Source organism: Mustela erminea, chromosome 8 (assembly GCF_009829155.1).
Source record: "Mustela erminea isolate mMusErm1 chromosome 8, mMusErm1.Pri, whole genome shotgun sequence".
In the NCBI taxonomy this organism is placed as follows: Eukaryota; Metazoa; Chordata; class Mammalia; order Carnivora; family Mustelidae; genus Mustela; species Mustela erminea.
Window position 1 is genome coordinate 28,251,006 of NC_045621.1, and position 18,552 is coordinate 28,269,557.

Here is an 18,552-nt window from a genome sequence, read left to right on the forward strand (position 1 = left end):
ATTTTTAGTGTTCAGTGACTCTTATGAACAAGCAAATTTGATTTATATTCCCCAAATGTACCAAACTTGTCTTCTAGTGATCTAAAAGATTAAGAGCACTCTCTAGAAAGGTTAACTTATTAAGAAAGGCAATTAATGTACTCAGAAAAACTTTAAGCATTTTATTTAATTACTTCCATCAGGCAGTAATTTGACACAAAATCCCAAAATAAAGCAAAATTAAAATCTCCTTCTTGGTCCGATTTTACCTGAGAGTCATGTTATCTAGTTCAGCCATTGTTTTGATCAGATACTAAAGCCCTTCTACTTCAAAAGGAATGGTAAAGAAATTCTCTCTCAAGGACTTACATTGCCATATGTGCACTCCAACCAAGGGTGAAGGGTGGTTTTGTATTTTCAGTGCAATGAGAGGATAGGGTCAGGTATCTTGGGATGATGACTTGCTGCCCAATCTTGTTGTTAAGTGAGAGAGTGACATTGAAGCTGTATCGTTTCAAATGCAGAATGAGGATCCTGAAAAACAGGAGATGATACAACTAGTTCACACATAACAAAGCTAGCTCTCTTACCAGTAACTAACCATGTTAGACAGCTTTTGACTTAAAGAATACTTTTGGCTAAAGATCTTTCAAAGAACGTTTACTGAATAGCTGCCATGTGTTAGGCATTGTGCTAGGTACTAAGAATATAAATAAAAATAAAACATGGGCATTGGGTGGCTAAATGAGGTCTGGGTAAAATATTTATAATGCTCACTGAAAAAAAAAAAAACAACCACCAAATAGAACACATTGTATTTTAAAATGCTGGTATTGGGGGGCACCTGGGTGACAAAGTCGGTTGAGTATCGGACTCTCAGCTTTGGCTCAGGTCATGAGACTGAGCTCTGAAGCTGGCTCCACACTCAGCAAGGAGTCTGTGTGGTCTCTCTCTCCCTCTGAGCCCCTCCCCCTGATTCCCTCTCTAAAATAAATATATAAATCCTAAAAAAAAAATCTTTTTAAATTACTAAAATGTTGGTATTGGGTTAAATCCTTAAATTATTTAATGTTACATAGTTTACAAAAAAATAGGCATTATATAACAACTAATGGTAATTTAAAGTGTTAAACAGCCCTTATGTTTGACGGTGAACATTAAATTATTTCACGATGATTTTTGACAAGAACTGTTTTTTTTTTTAAGTAGGCTCCATGCCCAGCATGGAGCCCAACACAGGGCTTGAACTCATGACCCCATAATTAAGACCTGAGCTGAGATCAAGAGTCAAACACCCAGGCACTCCTGACAAGAACTGCTCTTATTTCAATGTGTAGCACTTTCTCTGGAAAAAAGCTAAGAAAGAAATAGGGAAGTTTTCTCAACTTACAAAAAGTTCTACACAATTTACATGCCAAATCTGGGTTGCGGGTCTGAAAAGGCTTTTAGCTCTGTAGAAACACTTCTTTTTAGTTACTATTGTGCCAACCTTTTCACCTCTGATACAGACCATAATCTCTGCTTGATGGACTAAATATATTTCACAGCCCACAAGAACACTTTAAAATTTGAATTTCAGAACTCTTATGGGAATAAACCTCAATTCTAGGCAAAATAATGTCTGCTTTATGGAGAACGGTTTCCTTTCTTACCATATGTATCTTTATCACAGAAGCCATAAACTAAAAAAATTGTAAATTAAAGTTACTATGTTTTTCTTTAGAAAGTAAGCTAGAACTCATAATCTTCAAATTCACAACCTGAGAGAACACAAGGATCTAAATGGTATGAAGAGAATAAAACTAATGTCAAATATTTCCACTAAATTTCCAAATAATCCTACCAAAATAAAAGGTAATATGAAACAGACAGATGATAGTCAAAATCACTTTTCTACAAAGATAAGGTGGACTAAAACTGAACATATTTGATAAAGATACCTGGCCCTTCAAGAATAAAAGTAAACTGCCTTTAATACTGAAATGCAAAAATCTGACAATCAGGATTTATGATACAAAGGCTTCTAAAGTTCGGAGTAAGTAGACCTGTAACACAAGCGACCTACCAGAAAAAAAGGAAAAAATTTCCCTTGGTTATTTTTTTTTCTCACTAAAAGAAGAAATAGCTAAATACTTGAAAAAGAATCAGACATTCAGTTTGCCAGGTCAAACATGTTCAAATTGTACATGCTTCCCTTAGTTAATAACAGCTGGGAACAATCAATCCTTTGCCTTAAGGTTTGTCTCCTCCACCTCCTGCCTCAAAAACACTCACCAATAGGAAAGAATAAGTATCTCGAGTAGGAAATGGTCAATATAATACTGCTATGATTTAGAAAGTAATTTCTTTAAAAGAAATTCATTTTCTAGAAAAGAGATAATGGAATGTAAAAGAACTAGTCTCTAGGGGCTAGGTTCCAGAAACTCTACACTTACAGAAAAGTGAAGCTAATAAAAGAAAGTAAAGCACTTTGCAGGCAAAGTGCCACATAAATACTTAATAATAACAACCTTGTTTGTGGTTGAGATCTATTCTTGGAAAGAACTAGAAGCTGTACTATAATCACATCATATTTTGTCTAACTAGTTTGGTTTTATGTATGTTTACACAGAGCTAATGTAAGTTAATTTCACTCCTAATTCTGAATTGTTTTGATTATAGGAAACTTACTAACTTACAAGATGCTTTGAATAAAGGAATCAAAAAAAAAAAAGCCAACCCCTGCAGAAAAGTACTCTTCTTGTTTTATTTTCATGCACACACATGTATGTATTTGTGGAAGATTTTTACTGAAGTTTTCAGAGAAGAGGAGACTAGCACATAACCAAACTGCAAATTATAACTGAATGTCATACATTACCAAATTAAAAATCTACTACGTAGTCCCTACCATTGTTCCAAAGTCTCATCAGCTACCGCCATCTTTCAAGGAATCTCAAGTGACTTCCCTTGTTCAGCATTCCAAATCGTCTTCCTTTCTTACACAAGAGCTTCCATCCTCCACCTTCTCCTACCTCAGCTTTGCTTTCCCAATCCATTCCAGTGAGCCACTGACCAGTAATATCTGTGAGTACTTTAAAGAAGAAAAACTGAAGAGCAATTCATTTTACCTGGGTAGCCTGTTAAATTTGTGCCTGACAAGAGCACACTTCCCACCACACTTCTCACAGGAATACTCAAGTTCTTCTGCCTGTAAAGAGACAAGAGGGAAAAATAAAGAAGCATGAAGTTGAATCAGCACTACCCCATTACATGCTAACACTCTTTTCTAGTCAACTAGTTTAGTGCAATGACAACTCCGACCAGTTTAAATTTTGTGTCTAGAGTCACAAGCCTTACTAAATTGACCTAATCCTCAAAATAGATATAATATCACGCCCTATTTCAGAATTCCTAATTTCCTTTTTTACCATGGAAACATCTCAATTTATGACAGCAACTAGACTCTACAGTAGCAGATTCTCAACCTTTTCCCCATGGATGCACAAGAACCACTGCCAAGAGTATATCCAGATTGTAACATTTGGCCATAGCAGAGATAAGATCACCTTTGGGTTAGGCGGAGTTCCTGGTCTGTTAGGTGTAACTCTACCCCTTTCTTATAATGGAACTCAATCTTCTGGTGACAGCCCACTAAGAACTGTTCTAAAAGGACCAAAGTTTGGGGTGGATATCATTACCTAGAGAAAACTGAAACAAGAAATCCTTAAAAAAATGGGGGTAAACATACACAGGAAAAGCTTCAAATTCTATGATAATAACAGGAATAGTAAGGAATGATAAAACAAAAAGAAAAGCAGAGTATTTATCTTTGGGTAGAGCTGAATGTTCATCATTTAAAGAACAGAATTTTTTTTTAAACCTCAGGAAGACAACCCTGCCTATTTGCTACAACAAAACAAGACCCACTGTTAAAGAGACAAAGGGTGATCCTGGCAAATTTCCTCAGTTATAAAGGACTGCTACACAACACGTCCAATTATGCCCCCAAAACTTGCTGAGTATCTGTGACAGTGCATCACAGAAACATATTTATCTACAGCTTTGACTAAACATGACTTTTCCCTTTTGTTTCTAAAAGGTTACATACAACCTAAGGAAAAGAAAAGAGTATTTTTTCATTCCTCAGATCTCAGATACAAACTCATATAGCATCTCTAATTTTTACCAACACTACCAAATTTTAGCACATGCTTCAAGTTAGTATTTGTTTATAAATAACTGCTTCTTCTAAGGTTGTCTAAAACACCTGCTATTGAATTCATGTATATTCTACTTAGCCAATCAACAGTCTTCTTCAATGAGTTAACATTAGATATATCAAGCTCTTAAAATTAAATTTTATAAATATTTCTCATTTGTTTTTCCTTTCATGTAATTTTGTTGAAACTCTTGTCTTAAAGAAACCAATTTCAAATACAATTACCTATGCTATATAAAACTTAGGTATGTGAAGATCCCCAAAAATATTACTTACCCTAAAGAAAAGATCAAGAGAATCTTGAATTGAACGAGGAGGGAGTGGCTTTTTCCTTCGAGGAAGGTCAATGGAGAGGTCATTAAACTGTTCTCTCTTGGGAATAATCTCTCCACATCTGTCCGAATAAAAGAAGACAAATGGAAGCATTTAGAAGTCTAACTGTGCAATACAAAATAAATACAAATATACTTCAGAAACACTGTGCCTGCAGAGAACTTTGCAGGTACTGACAAAGACTATCCTTAGTTGATAAGCAATATACAACACCTGAGACTTGCAAGTATTTAAGTACTTTATCAGAATGCTAATTTTCTTTTTAAAAAGCCCCAAAAGTTAAAAACACTGAAGTACAACATACGCATAGAAAAGTGAATCAAAGTTGTACAGTTTCATGAATTATCAGTATAGTTTCACGAATTATCAGTTAACCCCACTTACTTAAATCAAGAAATAAAACATTATAAACTCCCTGGAAGCCCTCTCACATGCCCCTTTCCAGTCACTATTCCTTTCTCCCAAAAGATAACTATTATCCTGACTTCTAACACAACAGGTGAGTATTGCCTGTTTTTGAACATTATATAAATGAAAGCATACAGTATGTTTTCTTTAGTATCTTTTGTTCAACATGATTGTGAGATTCAAACATGCTTGCTGCACGTGGCTATAGTGCACCTTCACTGTTGGCTTACATTAAGCTGCTCTGAGCACACCATAATTTATCTATACTACTACTGATGGACTTCTGGATTGTTTCCAGTTTTTGATTATAAAACAATGCTTTAAAATTCTATGTGTTCAGCAAGTCTTTCTGCTCACAGGTCCTGTACCCGTGCTTTAATAATAAAAACACCTTTTGCATTGAAAATAAAATAAAAATCCTGTATGTTCTCAGGGTGCCTGAGTGGCTTAGTTGGTTAAGCATCCAACTCTTGGTTCCAGCTCAGGTTATGATCTCAGGTCATGAGGTCAGGCTCCATGATCAGCACAAAGTCTGCTTAAGATTCTCTCCCTCCCTTTGCCCCTCCAAGCATGCACTCTAAAATAAAATAATCTTTAAAAAAAAATTCTAGGTGGGCGCCTGAGTGGCTCAGTGGGTTAAAGCCTCTGCCTTCGGCTCAGGTCATATCTCAGGGTCCTGGGATCGAGTCCCGCATCGGGCTCTCTGCTCAGTAGGGAGTCTGCCTCCCCCCCTCTCTCTGCTTGCCTCTCTGCCTACTTGTGATCTCCGTCTGTCAAATAAATAAATAAAATCTTTAAAAAAAAAAATTCTAGGTATTCTGATGAATTTCTGTTAGTAGAACTGTTTGATCACTGGATATATTTCTACAGAATTTTAAAAAATTGCTCAGAGAGCAAAACACTGTACTTATCTGGAAACAAATTCAGTTTTTTAAAAATAGTTTTAGTTGATGTTTTTCCTTCTCTCTGTATAGCAGCATTTTTAGTAATATTCAATCTCCTGCCCCAGTTGAAGACTGGAGATCTTAAAAATATATCCTTCATTCAACAAATATTTGAGTGCCTCTATCTGATAGGCAGAATTCTAAGATGACTCTTATCCTTTGTATAATTCCATCCCCTTTTTAATTTTTTTTTTTTTAGATTTTTAAATGTTATTTATTTTTTGACAGAGATCTCAAGTAGGCAGAGAGGCAGGCAAGAAAGAGATGGGGAAGCAGTCTCTCCGCGGAACAGAGAGCCTGATGTGGGGCTCGATCCCAGGACCTGAGATCATAACGTGAGTGGAAAGCAGGGGCTTACCCCACTGAGCCACTCAGGTGCCCCTAATTCCATCCCCTTTAAAGAGAACTTGTGACCCTGATGAGCTTTCACTCCCATGATCAAGTTGCTTTAAGACAAAGGGATTTTGCAGATATGATTAATGTTACTAATCTTGAGTTGATTAAAGAAAAAAGGAGATTATCTGAGTGGCCAGACTTCATCACTTGAGCTCTTTAAATCTGGGTCTAGAGGTCTCAAACAGAGGAAGTCAGGGATTCAAACTCAGACGTGGACTGCTGACCTGAAAGAAAACCAACAGCACTGCTGTGAACTGCCTCTGGAAGCCAAAGAGCATGAACCTGCAGGCAGCCTTCTGTAAATGAGTAGTTGCAGCTAACAGCCGGCAAGAAAATGGGGACTACAGTACCACAATCATAAGGAACGAAATCCTGCCCACAACTTTAATAACTGTGGAGGGGGATCCAGATAAGAACAAGCAATACTTTGACTTCAGTCTTCTGATACCATGAGCAGAGAACTTGGCCACCCTCTACCTAGACTTCTGACCTATGGAACTGAGTTAATAAATACTGTTTTGAGCTGATGAATTTGGGCAATTTCTTAGGCATCACTAAACATGCCTCCTCTATTCCAGAAACTGTTCTAGTAGCACTGGGGTTACAGCAATGAACAAACTCAAGATAAAATACCTCACTGCACAAAGCTATACTGGAGGGAAAAGACAGTAAAAAACATACAAGTAGGGGTGCCTGGGTGGCTCAGATGGTTAAGTGTCTGCCTTTGGCTCAGGGCACGGTCTCAGGGTTCTGGGATGGAGCCCAGCGCCGGGCTTCCTGCTCAGCAAGGAGCCTGCTTCTCTGTCTCTTCCATGTTCCTGCTCCCGCCACCCACTACCCCAGTATCTGTATCTCTCAAAATAAATAAATAAAATCTTTAAAAAAAAAACCCAACCATATAATTAATATGTATGGTATGTTAAAGTGATAGTGATAAGCGCTAAGGGAAAAAAATAGTGGAAGATCAGAGTAGATAATTGGAATTTAAATAGGGTAAATGTCTAGAAAATGCGTTACTGAGCAAATGGCTTTTACATAAAGATATGGAGAGGAATATGGGGAAAGAGAGTCTGAGATAAAGGGACGAGTAAGTGAAAAAGGTCATTAGGTACCATTAAAAAAAAAATAAAAGAAAGGAAGCTAATTAGGAACAGAATGAGGAAGGCAAAGAGAAGCAGGAGATCAAGTCAGAGTTAACTGGGGGAAGAGAACAGATGATACAGGATTTTGCATATTACAGTAAGAACTTCAGCTTTTATAGGTTAATGAGGAGAGGGCTAACATGATCTAACTTCCACTTTATCAGTTTTTTTTTTAAAAATTTTTTATTTATTTATCAGAGAGAGAGGGGGAGAGAGTGAGCACAGGCAGACAGAATGGCAGGCAGAGGCAGAGGGAGAAGCAGGCTCCCTGCTGAGCAAGGAGCCCATTGTGGGACTCGATCCCAGGACGCTGGGATCATGACCTGAGCGGAAGGCAGCTGCTTAACCAACTGAGCCACCCAGGCGTCCTAACTTCCACTTTAAATGGATCACTTTGGCTAATGTGTTCAAAAAAGACTAAAGAGAGAGACAGGATAGAAACACAGAGACCAGTTTAGAAGGTATTCCAACAGGGGCTCCTGGATGGCTCAGTGGGTTAAAGCCTCTGCCTTTGGCTCAGGTCATGATCCTGGGGTCCTGGGATCAAGCCCAGCATTGGGCTCTAGCCCAGCATTGGGCTCTCTACTCAGCAGGGAGCCTGCTTCCTCCTCTCTCTCTGCCTACTTGTGATCTCTGTCTCTCAAATAAATAAATAAAATCTTCAAAAAAAAAAAAAAAAAAAAAGAAGGTATTCCAACAATCCAGGCAAGAGATGATGGTGGCTTTGATCAGAATGGTGGCAAGAGGTCAGATCCTGGGATATACTCTTGAAGGAAGAGCTGAAAGGATTTCCTGACATATGAGATGGAGAGATGCAAGATAAAGTGAGGAGGTAAGAAACACACCACGTTTTTGGGCTGATAAAACTCTGAGTATGGAACTGTTATTACTGAGATTTATTACTGAGATAGGGGGAACGTAAAAGGTTTTATGGAGAATACCACTTAGTTTTAGATAATTTAAGTTCTCTGAATGGAGAATTCTTCATATTCAATAATATACTGCCATACCAAAATACCATATAAAGTAACTGAAAACAATTTAAACTACAGCATTTAAACTACATTCCATTTAAACTACAATAGTTTAAAAAAATAAGTACATTTGGCAAATTGGCCAAACTAACCTATAGTGAGATGGGACAGAGGCTAAACAATGGAAATTACAGTCAGAAGTGTATGCAATCTTCTGAGAGCCAAAAACTATTTTGTGTTTAAGAAACTGTGTTAAAGAAAATTGCTAATGAAGCAACAAAAGCAAGGTCTTTAAGGAGGTGGTTGTACCACTGCTGCTGTGGCCTCACAGTGTCTTGCTGCCACCCAGACTCGCCACACTCTTGGGCTGCTGCTCAGTCTACCTGCCCGGCATATCTAACATCCCATGTGCTATCTCACTTCATGCACGGTGCACACACCTCAAACACCCACCCAGTATCTGGGTGCTGTGTAAGGGGAGTGCCTGACTGATGCCACAGGCACAGGCCAGCAGCCACTACTTTGATATGGCCTTCTTGCTTCTTGTAGTGCCGGTAGCCATTTCTGTCAGGGACCACTGAAATTTTCCTATTAAAAAAAATGTGGCTGGCACCCCCACAACTAAGTAACAATAATTAAAACTTTGCCTAACCTGAACAAATTTGTTGGTAAAGTATGTTAGAATAAAAGGAAAAAATAACTAGCTACCATATTATTAACTGCTGATGGGCTCTCCAGCTTTTAGGAGATGGACTACATTTATAAGATGTGGACTTTTTGGGACGCCTGGTGGCTCAGTTAGGTAAGCCACTGCCTTCAGCTTGGGTCATGATCCCAGGGTCCCGGCATCAAGTCCCACATCCAGCTCCTTGCTCGGCAGGGTACCTGCTTCTCTGCTTGCCACTCTGCCTGCTTGTGGGCGTGCTCTCTCTCTCTCTTGTTCTCTCTGACAAATAAATAAATAAAATCTTAAAAAAAAAAAAGTAAAATTTGCCTTTAAAAAAAAAAACAACAAAACCTGGACTTTTTCTTGTAAAAATAATTTATCCACTGGGGGAGCAAAAGACTGAAGAAATTATGAAGATAAGAAATGTCACACATACTAGTGATACAACACTCTAGTGTCTATCTGAATGTTCAAACTTCTAGTCACAATTATTAAAATGTTATAGCTTGGAGAGACCTCATGAACAGTCTAAGAAAAACAAAAAAAATGGAAGACAGAATGGACAGCCAATATATGCGTTTTGAGTATTTCTAAAGAAAATTTCAAAACAAATGGAAGAGAAGTACTATTTAGAGAAGAGTTTTCTTGAGTGGAAGAAAATCCCAAATCTTTCAGAATGAGAAAGCTCCATCATGTTAAAGGCAAAATTAAACAAAATACTTAGATGCAAACTTGTGAAAATGCAAACTTGTGAAACTTGTGAAAATGTAAATGTAATTTTCAAAATTTCAAAATGTAAATTTCAAAATTAAAGAATATCACAGATTTTCAGGAAGAAAAAGATTACCCACAAAATCAGGTTTCTCCCAAATGGCACAGAGTAAGAAAACACAATGGGATAGTTTATGTAAGATATTAAGGGGGAAAGGCTATGTGTGATTCAATAATTCTTTATTAACTCCTGTGTGAGAGCAACACAATTCTTACTTATACAGAAGGATTCCACTCTCTCTGAAAAAACATATTCGGAGATGTACTACTGAAAGATTAATCAAAATAGCACCTTTTGATGTGAAATGCACGGTATAGAAGTCTTGGTGATGAGCATGGAAATTAACTAAATGTAGAAAGTCTGAATAATCAATAAAAATAAGGTTAAAGAGTATTGCAAAGATTAAAAATAATTCAGATTTTGATCCTGTAAAAAATGATTTTTAATAAAAATAATTAGGTTTAATAAAATAAGCAACAGGAGGGAGTCTTTTCAGGTAAAAACAAAAGAACAACAAGTATTCCCAAAGATCTCGATATTCCACAGAGATTAAAAGAAAAACCCACAAAAACAAATTCATAGATCAAAATTAAGTGTTTAGTCAGCACTACAGCACATGACGAAATTGTCAAGCTCTCCTTAGTTTTCACCTACAAAGCATTTTTATAAATGATATAGAAAAGAGATGTTTGGTAGAATCTATGCATTTATGTGCCCTTATGACAAAGAAAGGAAGAATTAAAACCTTCTAAAAGAATTTTAATCACTTGCCATCAAGAATTAAAAGGACGAAGAGTCTTCTTAGAGGCTACTTACGCTTTACAGATGATGGAGTGCTGAACCTCAAACTCCAAGTTAGTAATAACAGGGCAGGTGTACACTCTGGTGGCTGAAATATCTGACGAATTTTCTTCTCCAGGAACAGGTTCGGTCTTCCAAGTTTTATTTAACTTTTCCATGTCCTCTTTCAGCTGGTCTAAGCACTGACTTAAAAATTCATGAGCATCCTAAGAAGGCACAATATCTTTAATCATAACATCTTTAATCAAAACATTTCCTATCACAATGATAGCTTGCTAACACTGTGACTTATACAACTAAAGCACTTGGAGGTCAGTACCATATGTGAAAAAGGTCAGATTTACTCTAACAATCTGGGGGTACATATTTTGTGAATAAGACTAAATGACACTGCAACTGGTGAATCACCTAATTTTACCTCTGAAACTAAGAATGCACTATATTACTGTATAGTGTTGTATGTTATATTACACACACAACACACAGTGTCTTATTACAAAGACAACACTGTATGTTAACTGAGGTGTATTTAAAGAAACATTAAAAAAAAGAATGACAGATTTTATATTCTTAACTACCAGTTGGATTAGCATGAATGAATAAATGAATTACTCCTTTAAGATAAAGTATTTTTTTCTAAAATAGCCTTTGTAGCTAAAAGAGCCTAAGCTCCTATTATGGCAAACGAGATTTGTATTTTTCAATATGATAAAATACACAGAAGAGTCTTGTTAACCCTTAACGTAAGTCCTCAGGTCTTTCAACCTGTGATGAACACACGTACACAAATCTCATTTAAAAATGGAAATTAGACAATACACTGATATCATTTCAATTTCCCTTATCTCTAAAATGTTTAAAAATGGGGCGCCTGGGTGGCTCAGTGGGTTAAGCCGCTGCCTTCGGCTCAGGTCATGATCTCAGGGTCCTGGGATCGAGTCCCGCATCGGGCTCTCTGCTCAGCGGGGAGCCTGCTTCCTTCTCTCTCTCTCTGCCTGCCTCTCAGTGTACTTGTAATTTCTCTCTGTCAAATAAATAAATAAAATCTTTAAAAAAAAAAAAAAAACAAACAAAAAAACAATTAGTACTCACATTCTGCATATAACCAGAGAATCTCTCTGCCGTTGCGGAAATGGCATTTTTAACCTTCTTGAGTAAATCTTTTTTGGTTTCTGAATTACAGATATCTTTTTTAACAAGCAAGTGTGCAAAACGTCTGTTAAAAGAAGAGACAAGTTTGGTGTTCTTTTACAGAAGTTCGGTTAGCATATTTTAAAGACTGTTAGCAATGGCACATAAAACTTTTCAGTGTCTATAACTCTGCTATTCCATAATCAATAAGGTAAAAGGTTACTTAGTAAGAATGTAACACTTACCTGATAAGTGCATTGAGTGGAATTTTCTTCCATGGGATACCTTGCTTAAGCAAGTCATTTGCAAATGATTGAAGTGAAAAAAGAGACTGTAAGATAGCATTCATATAGCAGGTATTTCCCAAATTGGAGAAGCTGAAAATGAAAAAAAATAGTACTGTAGAAGATTACAGTAATTCCTGACATATGTTCATTAAAGTAGGGGGTTCTCCAGTATAGCACACATCAGAATCACATGGAGGGCTTGTTAAAATACATATAGCTCGGCCCCAAATAGAAACTGTAGATCTAGACAGAGAGGGTACAAAACTGTGCATTTCTAACAGGACTCCAGTTCATACTGATGCTGTTGGTCTGGGAACCATACTTTGAGAACCACTGGATTATAAGATTAAAATAAGGAAAATGATACATTTTCAAATGAATGGTAAAAATAACTGGGGACTTATGCAAAGAGCTATTTGTTCTTGTTTATAATTTTAATTTTTTCCCTGAGATATAACTTATTTCTCTTTTGTATATCCCCAGAAGTAGAACAGCTGGGTCATAGGATATATGTGTTTGGGTTTAATGGGTATTGCCAAACACTTTTCTAAAGCAAACTTTTAAAAAAACTTTTATAAATATTTTAAAAATATTCCCTTGGGGCACCTGGGTGGCTCACTGGGTTAAAGCCTCTGCCTTCGGCTTGGGTCATGATCCCAGGGTCCTGGTATCGAGCCCTGCATCAGGCTCTCTGCTCTGCAGGGAGCCTGCTTCCTCCTCTCTCTCTGCCTGCCTCTCTGCCTACTTGTAATCTCTGTCAAATAAATAAATAAAATCTTAAAAAAAAAAAATCCCAAACTCTCAAAAAAGTTGCACAAGAATATTCTTTATCCATATTCACCGACAGTTAATCTTCTGTAATATACACTTTACCATTTAATGCACCTCTCCCTTTATTCCTCCTGAACTACATGAAAGTAAGCTACATAGATCACAGCCCTTCAGCCCTAAATACTTCATGGTGTATTTCACAAGAACAAGAAGATTCTCTTATATAATCAAAGCAGATTTAGCAGCTTTATAAAATTTAATGCTGATATGCTCTTATCTAACATATATTGACATTTGTGAGGAATACAGCCTCCCCCACCCCCACCACTGGTTTTTAATGGACCATTCCTCTTGTTAGGTTTGCTATTTCCTCATGAAGAGATTCAGTTCAGGCTGGAAAAGCACGCAGTGACACAGTGATACTATGTCCTTCCAAGGGTATCACACTCAGAGGTACATGATATTCCTGTGCTGATCACTGGTGATGGCAATTCTGAATACCCTGGAGAACTTCCACTTCAGACTATGATAAAGTATCAGGGTCTGGAATTATCCTACTATCATGGACAATGAAAAAAAACAGTGGACAAAACACTGAATAACAGGCCGCACCAAGACTGTGATCCTTAAGAGAAGGGAAACAAACGGTGTGCGTACATCCATTATGCAGGGTTTCTGGCTGCAGTCAATTTGTGAACTCTGTCCGGGGAGGGGTACCCAAACAGAGCCTAGGAATCATGCTGTACTGAGTTGAAAGAAACTGGAGTTTGATAGGCTGAGACTGCTAAGATTTCTGGGACAGACTACCTGAGAGGAGGGAGCTATACAAAGAACTCCAGAAATACACAGTCTGTTGAGTATTCGGCTGAATACCAGCCTGTGCATGCTTGCAGTAAAACTGCATGACACCAGTGAAGAACTTCAAGAAAAAGAATGATTACTGGGAAGCTATTAGCAGAATAATTCCAGAGCTCATGCAGGACCCAAAGCTGTCTGAGTTCCCACCAGAGTAGAGAGACTTAGGTGAACTCATAGGACATTACTAGAAATCCCAGAGGAGCCATGATTTAGAAAAGGAATTAAATTAGTCTTAGAATAAAGTCCACTCTAGATTTGACACTAAAGAGCTTAAACACATGTCTCAGAATAATCAAACCCAACTGCAGATATTAAAACAGCTACTATAAATATGCTTCAGGTGATGATAGGTGCAAAGGAAAACATTTAACCTAAAAGGAAAGAAACAGAAGATACAAAAGAGCCCCAAATTAATTTTAGAGATGGAAAACACAACGGATGAAAATATTGTTGAATGAGATTACCAGCAGATGAAACACTGAAGAAAATACCAGTGAACTTGGGGACACAGCAACTTAAAATATAAAAAGTGAAGTATCTATATATTTTATGTAATACACAAAATTCAGATTAAAGTATTATAATTCAAAAACAAAATATTAAATATAACATTACACTTTAACATATTCCATTTTATATACTTGAAAGTTTATTTATACATATAAGCAAACATGTATTTTATTATTTCTCATTTTTTTTCATAAAAAACAAAAGATAGAATGCTATACAGTGTATACTCTTTAGTGACTTTTTTAACTAAACACATACTTTGTTATTTTCAGGTTTCTTTTTTAAAATTATAGCCACCTTAGTGAGTGTAAAATGGTATCTCATTTTGGCTTTGAGTTCATATACTTTCTTCAACTTTTTATACTTTCTTTTTCAGAGTTGCACAATTTTCCCTTGTTTCTAGAAATCTGCCCATTTCATCCAATTATCTAATTTGGTGGTGAAATCATAGTATTGTCTTAAAATCATTCTTATTTTGGTAAGATTGGTGGTAATATACTAACTTCTGTTTCTGATTTTAGTTATGTGAATCTTATCAGTTTAGATAAAAGGTCTGTTGATCTTTTCAAAGAATCAACTTCTGGTTTTGTTGGTTTTTGTACTTCTCTTGTATTTCCAGTCTCTATTTTATTTCTCTCTAATCTTCCTTCTGATAACTTTTGGGTTTAGTTTGGTCTTCTTGTTCTACCTCCTGAAGGTGTAAAGTTAGGTTATTGATTTGAGGTCATTTTTTAAAAATCATGATAAAATACACATAAAATTTACCATTTAACCATTTTTATAAAAAATTTTTAAAGCAAACTCTATGCTGAATAGGGCTCAAACTCATGACCCAGAGATCACGAGTCACATGCATGCCCTACTGAATGAGCCAGCCAGGCGCTCCACTATTTTAAGGTTCACAGTTTCAGACCCATCAAGTACACTCACAATATTGTATAGCTATCACCACTATCAACCTCCAGAACTGTTCCATTTTCTGGAATTGAAACTCTGTACCCAATTAACAATAATTCCCTATTGCCCTCTCCTTGGCAATCACCACTCTACTTTCTGACTCTGTGAATATGACTATTCTAGGTAATTCATGTAAGTGAAATCATACAGTTTTTGTCCTTTGGTGACCAGCTTATTTCACTTAGCCTGTCTTTAAGTTTCATCCATATTGTACCATGTGTCAGAATTTCTTTCCTATTTAAAGTTAAACAGGGGGCACCTCGGTGGCTCAGTCAGTTGATTGTCTGCCTTTGGCTTAGGTTGTGATCCCAGGGTCCTGGGATAGAGTCCCGAATCAGGATCCTTGCTGGTCAGGAAGCCTGCTTCTCCCTCTGCCTCTGCTGCTCCCCCTGCTGGTGTTCTCTCTCTTTCAAATAAATAATTGAAATCTTTTTTTAAAAACTGGTTAAATAAAGCTAAATAGTATTCCCTTATATGTATAAAACACATTTGGTTTACTTACTCATGCGCTGGACACTTGGGTTGCCTTCACCTTTAGGTGAAACATGGATGTATAAGTATCTGTTCAAGTCACTGCTCTCAATTCTTTTGGATATATACCCAGAAACAGACTTGCTGGATCATATGGTAATTCTCCTTTTAATTCTTTGAGGAACTGCTATACTATTTTCCATAGCAGCTGCACCATTTTACATTCCACCAGCAAAGTCCAAGGGTTCTCTCTTCTTTACAGCTTCACCAACATTTCTTTTTTAATGTAGGTGTTTCCTACTACTGATATCCCTCTGAGCACTGCTTCTGCTGCATCCCATCAATTCTGGCATGCTGCTAGAGCTTTCATTCATCTCTAAATATTTTAAAATTTCCCTTGTGATTTCTTCTTTGACATTACTGGTTAAGAGTGTGTTACTTAATTTCTACATATTTCCAGTTTTCCATCTGTAACTGATTTCCAGCTTCATTTTTTTTTTTTTTAAAGATTTTATTTATTTATTTGACAGAGAGAAATCACAAGTACACTGAGAGGCAGGCAGAGAGAGAGAGAGAAGGAAGCAGGCTCCCTGCTGAGCAGAGAGCCCGACGCGGGACTCGATCCCAGGACCCTGAGATCATGACCTGTTCAAAAAGATACTTTCGATGGTTTCAAACCTTTAAAATTGAAACTTACTTTGCGGCCTAACATATGGTCTCTCCTAGAGAATGTTTCATGTCCATTTGAGAAGAATGTGTATTGTGTTGTTGCGGGGTGGAGTGTTCTATATATATCCATAAGATCTAGGAAATTTATGGTGTTGCTCAAATCCTATATTTTCTTAATGATTTTTCTGCTTACATATTCTATCCATTATTGAAGGTGGAGTACTGATCATATTCAGCTATTATTTTACAACTGTTTTTCTCTCTGCAATTTATTTAAACATCTTGCCTATTGTGTTGCCTGGGTGACTCAGTCGGTTAAACATCTGACTCTTGACTTCTGCATAGGTGATGATCTCAGGGTCGTGAGATCGAGCCTCCTATCAGGCTTTGAGCCTGCTTATGATTCTCTACCTCTCCCCACTGCTTGCATGTGCATGCACTTAGTCTCTCTCTAAAAAAAAAGAGCTCAGAGAAAAGAAACAGGTAAGCAGAGAATAAAGTGAAATACTTTCACTGCAAATTTTGTTATTATCTGCTAAGACATTAAGCATATATATTACAATGAATAAGCCAAACTGGAAGATGTCACTCATTCAAGTAAAAAGATAACCTTAAAGCTGGTACAAAAACAGTAATTTGAGTAATACTGAAAACAAGCTGATAGTCTGAGGAGAGCAATTTCGTAATAAAACATTTCAAAGTGCCTTCCTTTAATCTAAACGAAAATACACTTCCAAGAATTTATCCTACAGAAAAGTTTCAATAAATTTTAAAAAGATATGTATATGAGAATGTTCATTCTAGCCTAGATTGTAAAGGGAAATCTAAATGCATACTAACATGGTTGAAGGTTATGTATTAATATATAAGGAAGGGGGCACCTGGGTGGCTCATTTTTTAAGTGTCTACCTTCGGCTCAGGTCATGATCCCAGGATCCTGGGACTGAGCCCTGCATTGGGCTCCCTGCTCAATGGGAAGCCTGCTTCTCCCTCTCCCACCCCGGCAGTTTCTGTTCCCTCTTGCTGTGTCTCTCTCTGTCAAATAAATAAATAAAATCTTTAAAAAAATATATATGTATATATATACACACACACACACCCCCATGATTAATGTGGAGTGATAAAATTAGGGAAGAGAGAATAGAGCAAAGTGGTTAAGAATGCAAGTGGAGGGGAGCCTGGGTGGCTCAGTCAGTTGAACATTCAGCTCTTTTTTTTTTTTTGGCTCAGTCATGACTGATTCATCTCAGGGTATGAAATCAAGCTCGGTACCAGGCTCTGGACTCAGTGTGGAGTCTGTTTGAGATTCCCTCTTTTCCTTTCCCTCTGCTCCTCCTCCTGCTCATGCATGTCTACTCTTTCTTTCTTTCTTTAAAAATAAATAAAATCTTAAAAAAAAAAAAAAAAAAAAAAGAATGCAAGTGAAGTCCAACTGACTAGATTCACTACTGCTGTATCACTGACTGCATCACCTTGAGAAAGTTAACTTTTCTAAGCCTTGGTTACTTCATTTGTGAAAGCAGATTTTTGATACATCTAGCTCACAGAGGGGCTGTGAGGATTTAAAGAAAAAAATCTATTTAAACACTTAGCACACAGTATTTGTCATATAACAAACACTTCAAGTAAGACTGCTACTATTATTATTACAGTTATTAATTATGATCTCTTTTTTATGCATTTAATAAAATTTCAGCATGAAGGGGATGGGGAGGTTATACATAAAATAGTGTTGAAGTATCTCAGGAGTATGACGAAGTGTATGTGATTGGAGAATACGCATTTTCTACTTAATGATTAGTATGGTCTATACAAGCACTTTTTTTTCGAAGTTCAAAAACTGCAGACTAGATAATGGAGTTATCATTACTTATGGTGTGATAAATCTTTAATAAGTGAGTGCATATTTGAGAACTATAATTAATATGACTCCTTTCATCATTTTTTTTTAAAGTGTTTATTTATTTATTTGACAGAGATCACAAGTAGGCAGAGAGGCAGGCAGAGAGAGAGGAAGGGAAGCAGGCTCCCCGCCAAGCAGAGAGCCCGATGCGGGGCTCGATCGCAGGAACCTGGGATCATGACCTGAGCCAAAGGCAGAGGCTTTAATCCACTGAGCCACGCAGGCGCCCCTCATCTTTTTTTTTTTTTTTTTTTTTTTAAAGATTTTATTTATTTATTTGACAGACAGAGATTGCAAGTAGGCAGTGAGGCAGGCAGAGAGAGGAGGAAGCAGGCTACCTGCTAAGCAGAGAGCCTGATGTGGGGCTCGATCCCGGGA

The 18,552-nt window shown here is 37.0% G+C and overlaps 1 protein-coding gene across 6 annotated transcripts in view; it reads right to left on the reverse strand.

Moving 5' to 3' along the window:
- The window catches only part of USP37 (ubiquitin specific peptidase 37), an 86,167-nt gene that overhangs the window by 30,911 nt on the left and 36,704 nt on the right, over window positions 1-18,552 (reverse strand). For all 6 annotated transcript variants that reach the window (XM_032354807.1, XM_032354805.1, XM_032354804.1 and 3 more), the window contains 6 exons: window positions 11,994-12,125; window positions 11,710-11,833; window positions 10,633-10,823; window positions 4,457-4,574; window positions 3,090-3,169; window positions 349-513 (listed from right to left, as the gene is read on the reverse strand). In XM_032354807.1, the coding sequence (XP_032210698.1) occupies window positions 349-513; window positions 3,090-3,169; window positions 4,457-4,574; window positions 10,633-10,823; window positions 11,710-11,833; window positions 11,994-12,125 (810 nt within the window). The remainder of the gene's footprint in view (window positions 1-348; window positions 514-3,089; window positions 3,170-4,456; window positions 4,575-10,632; window positions 10,824-11,709; window positions 11,834-11,993; window positions 12,126-18,552) is intronic.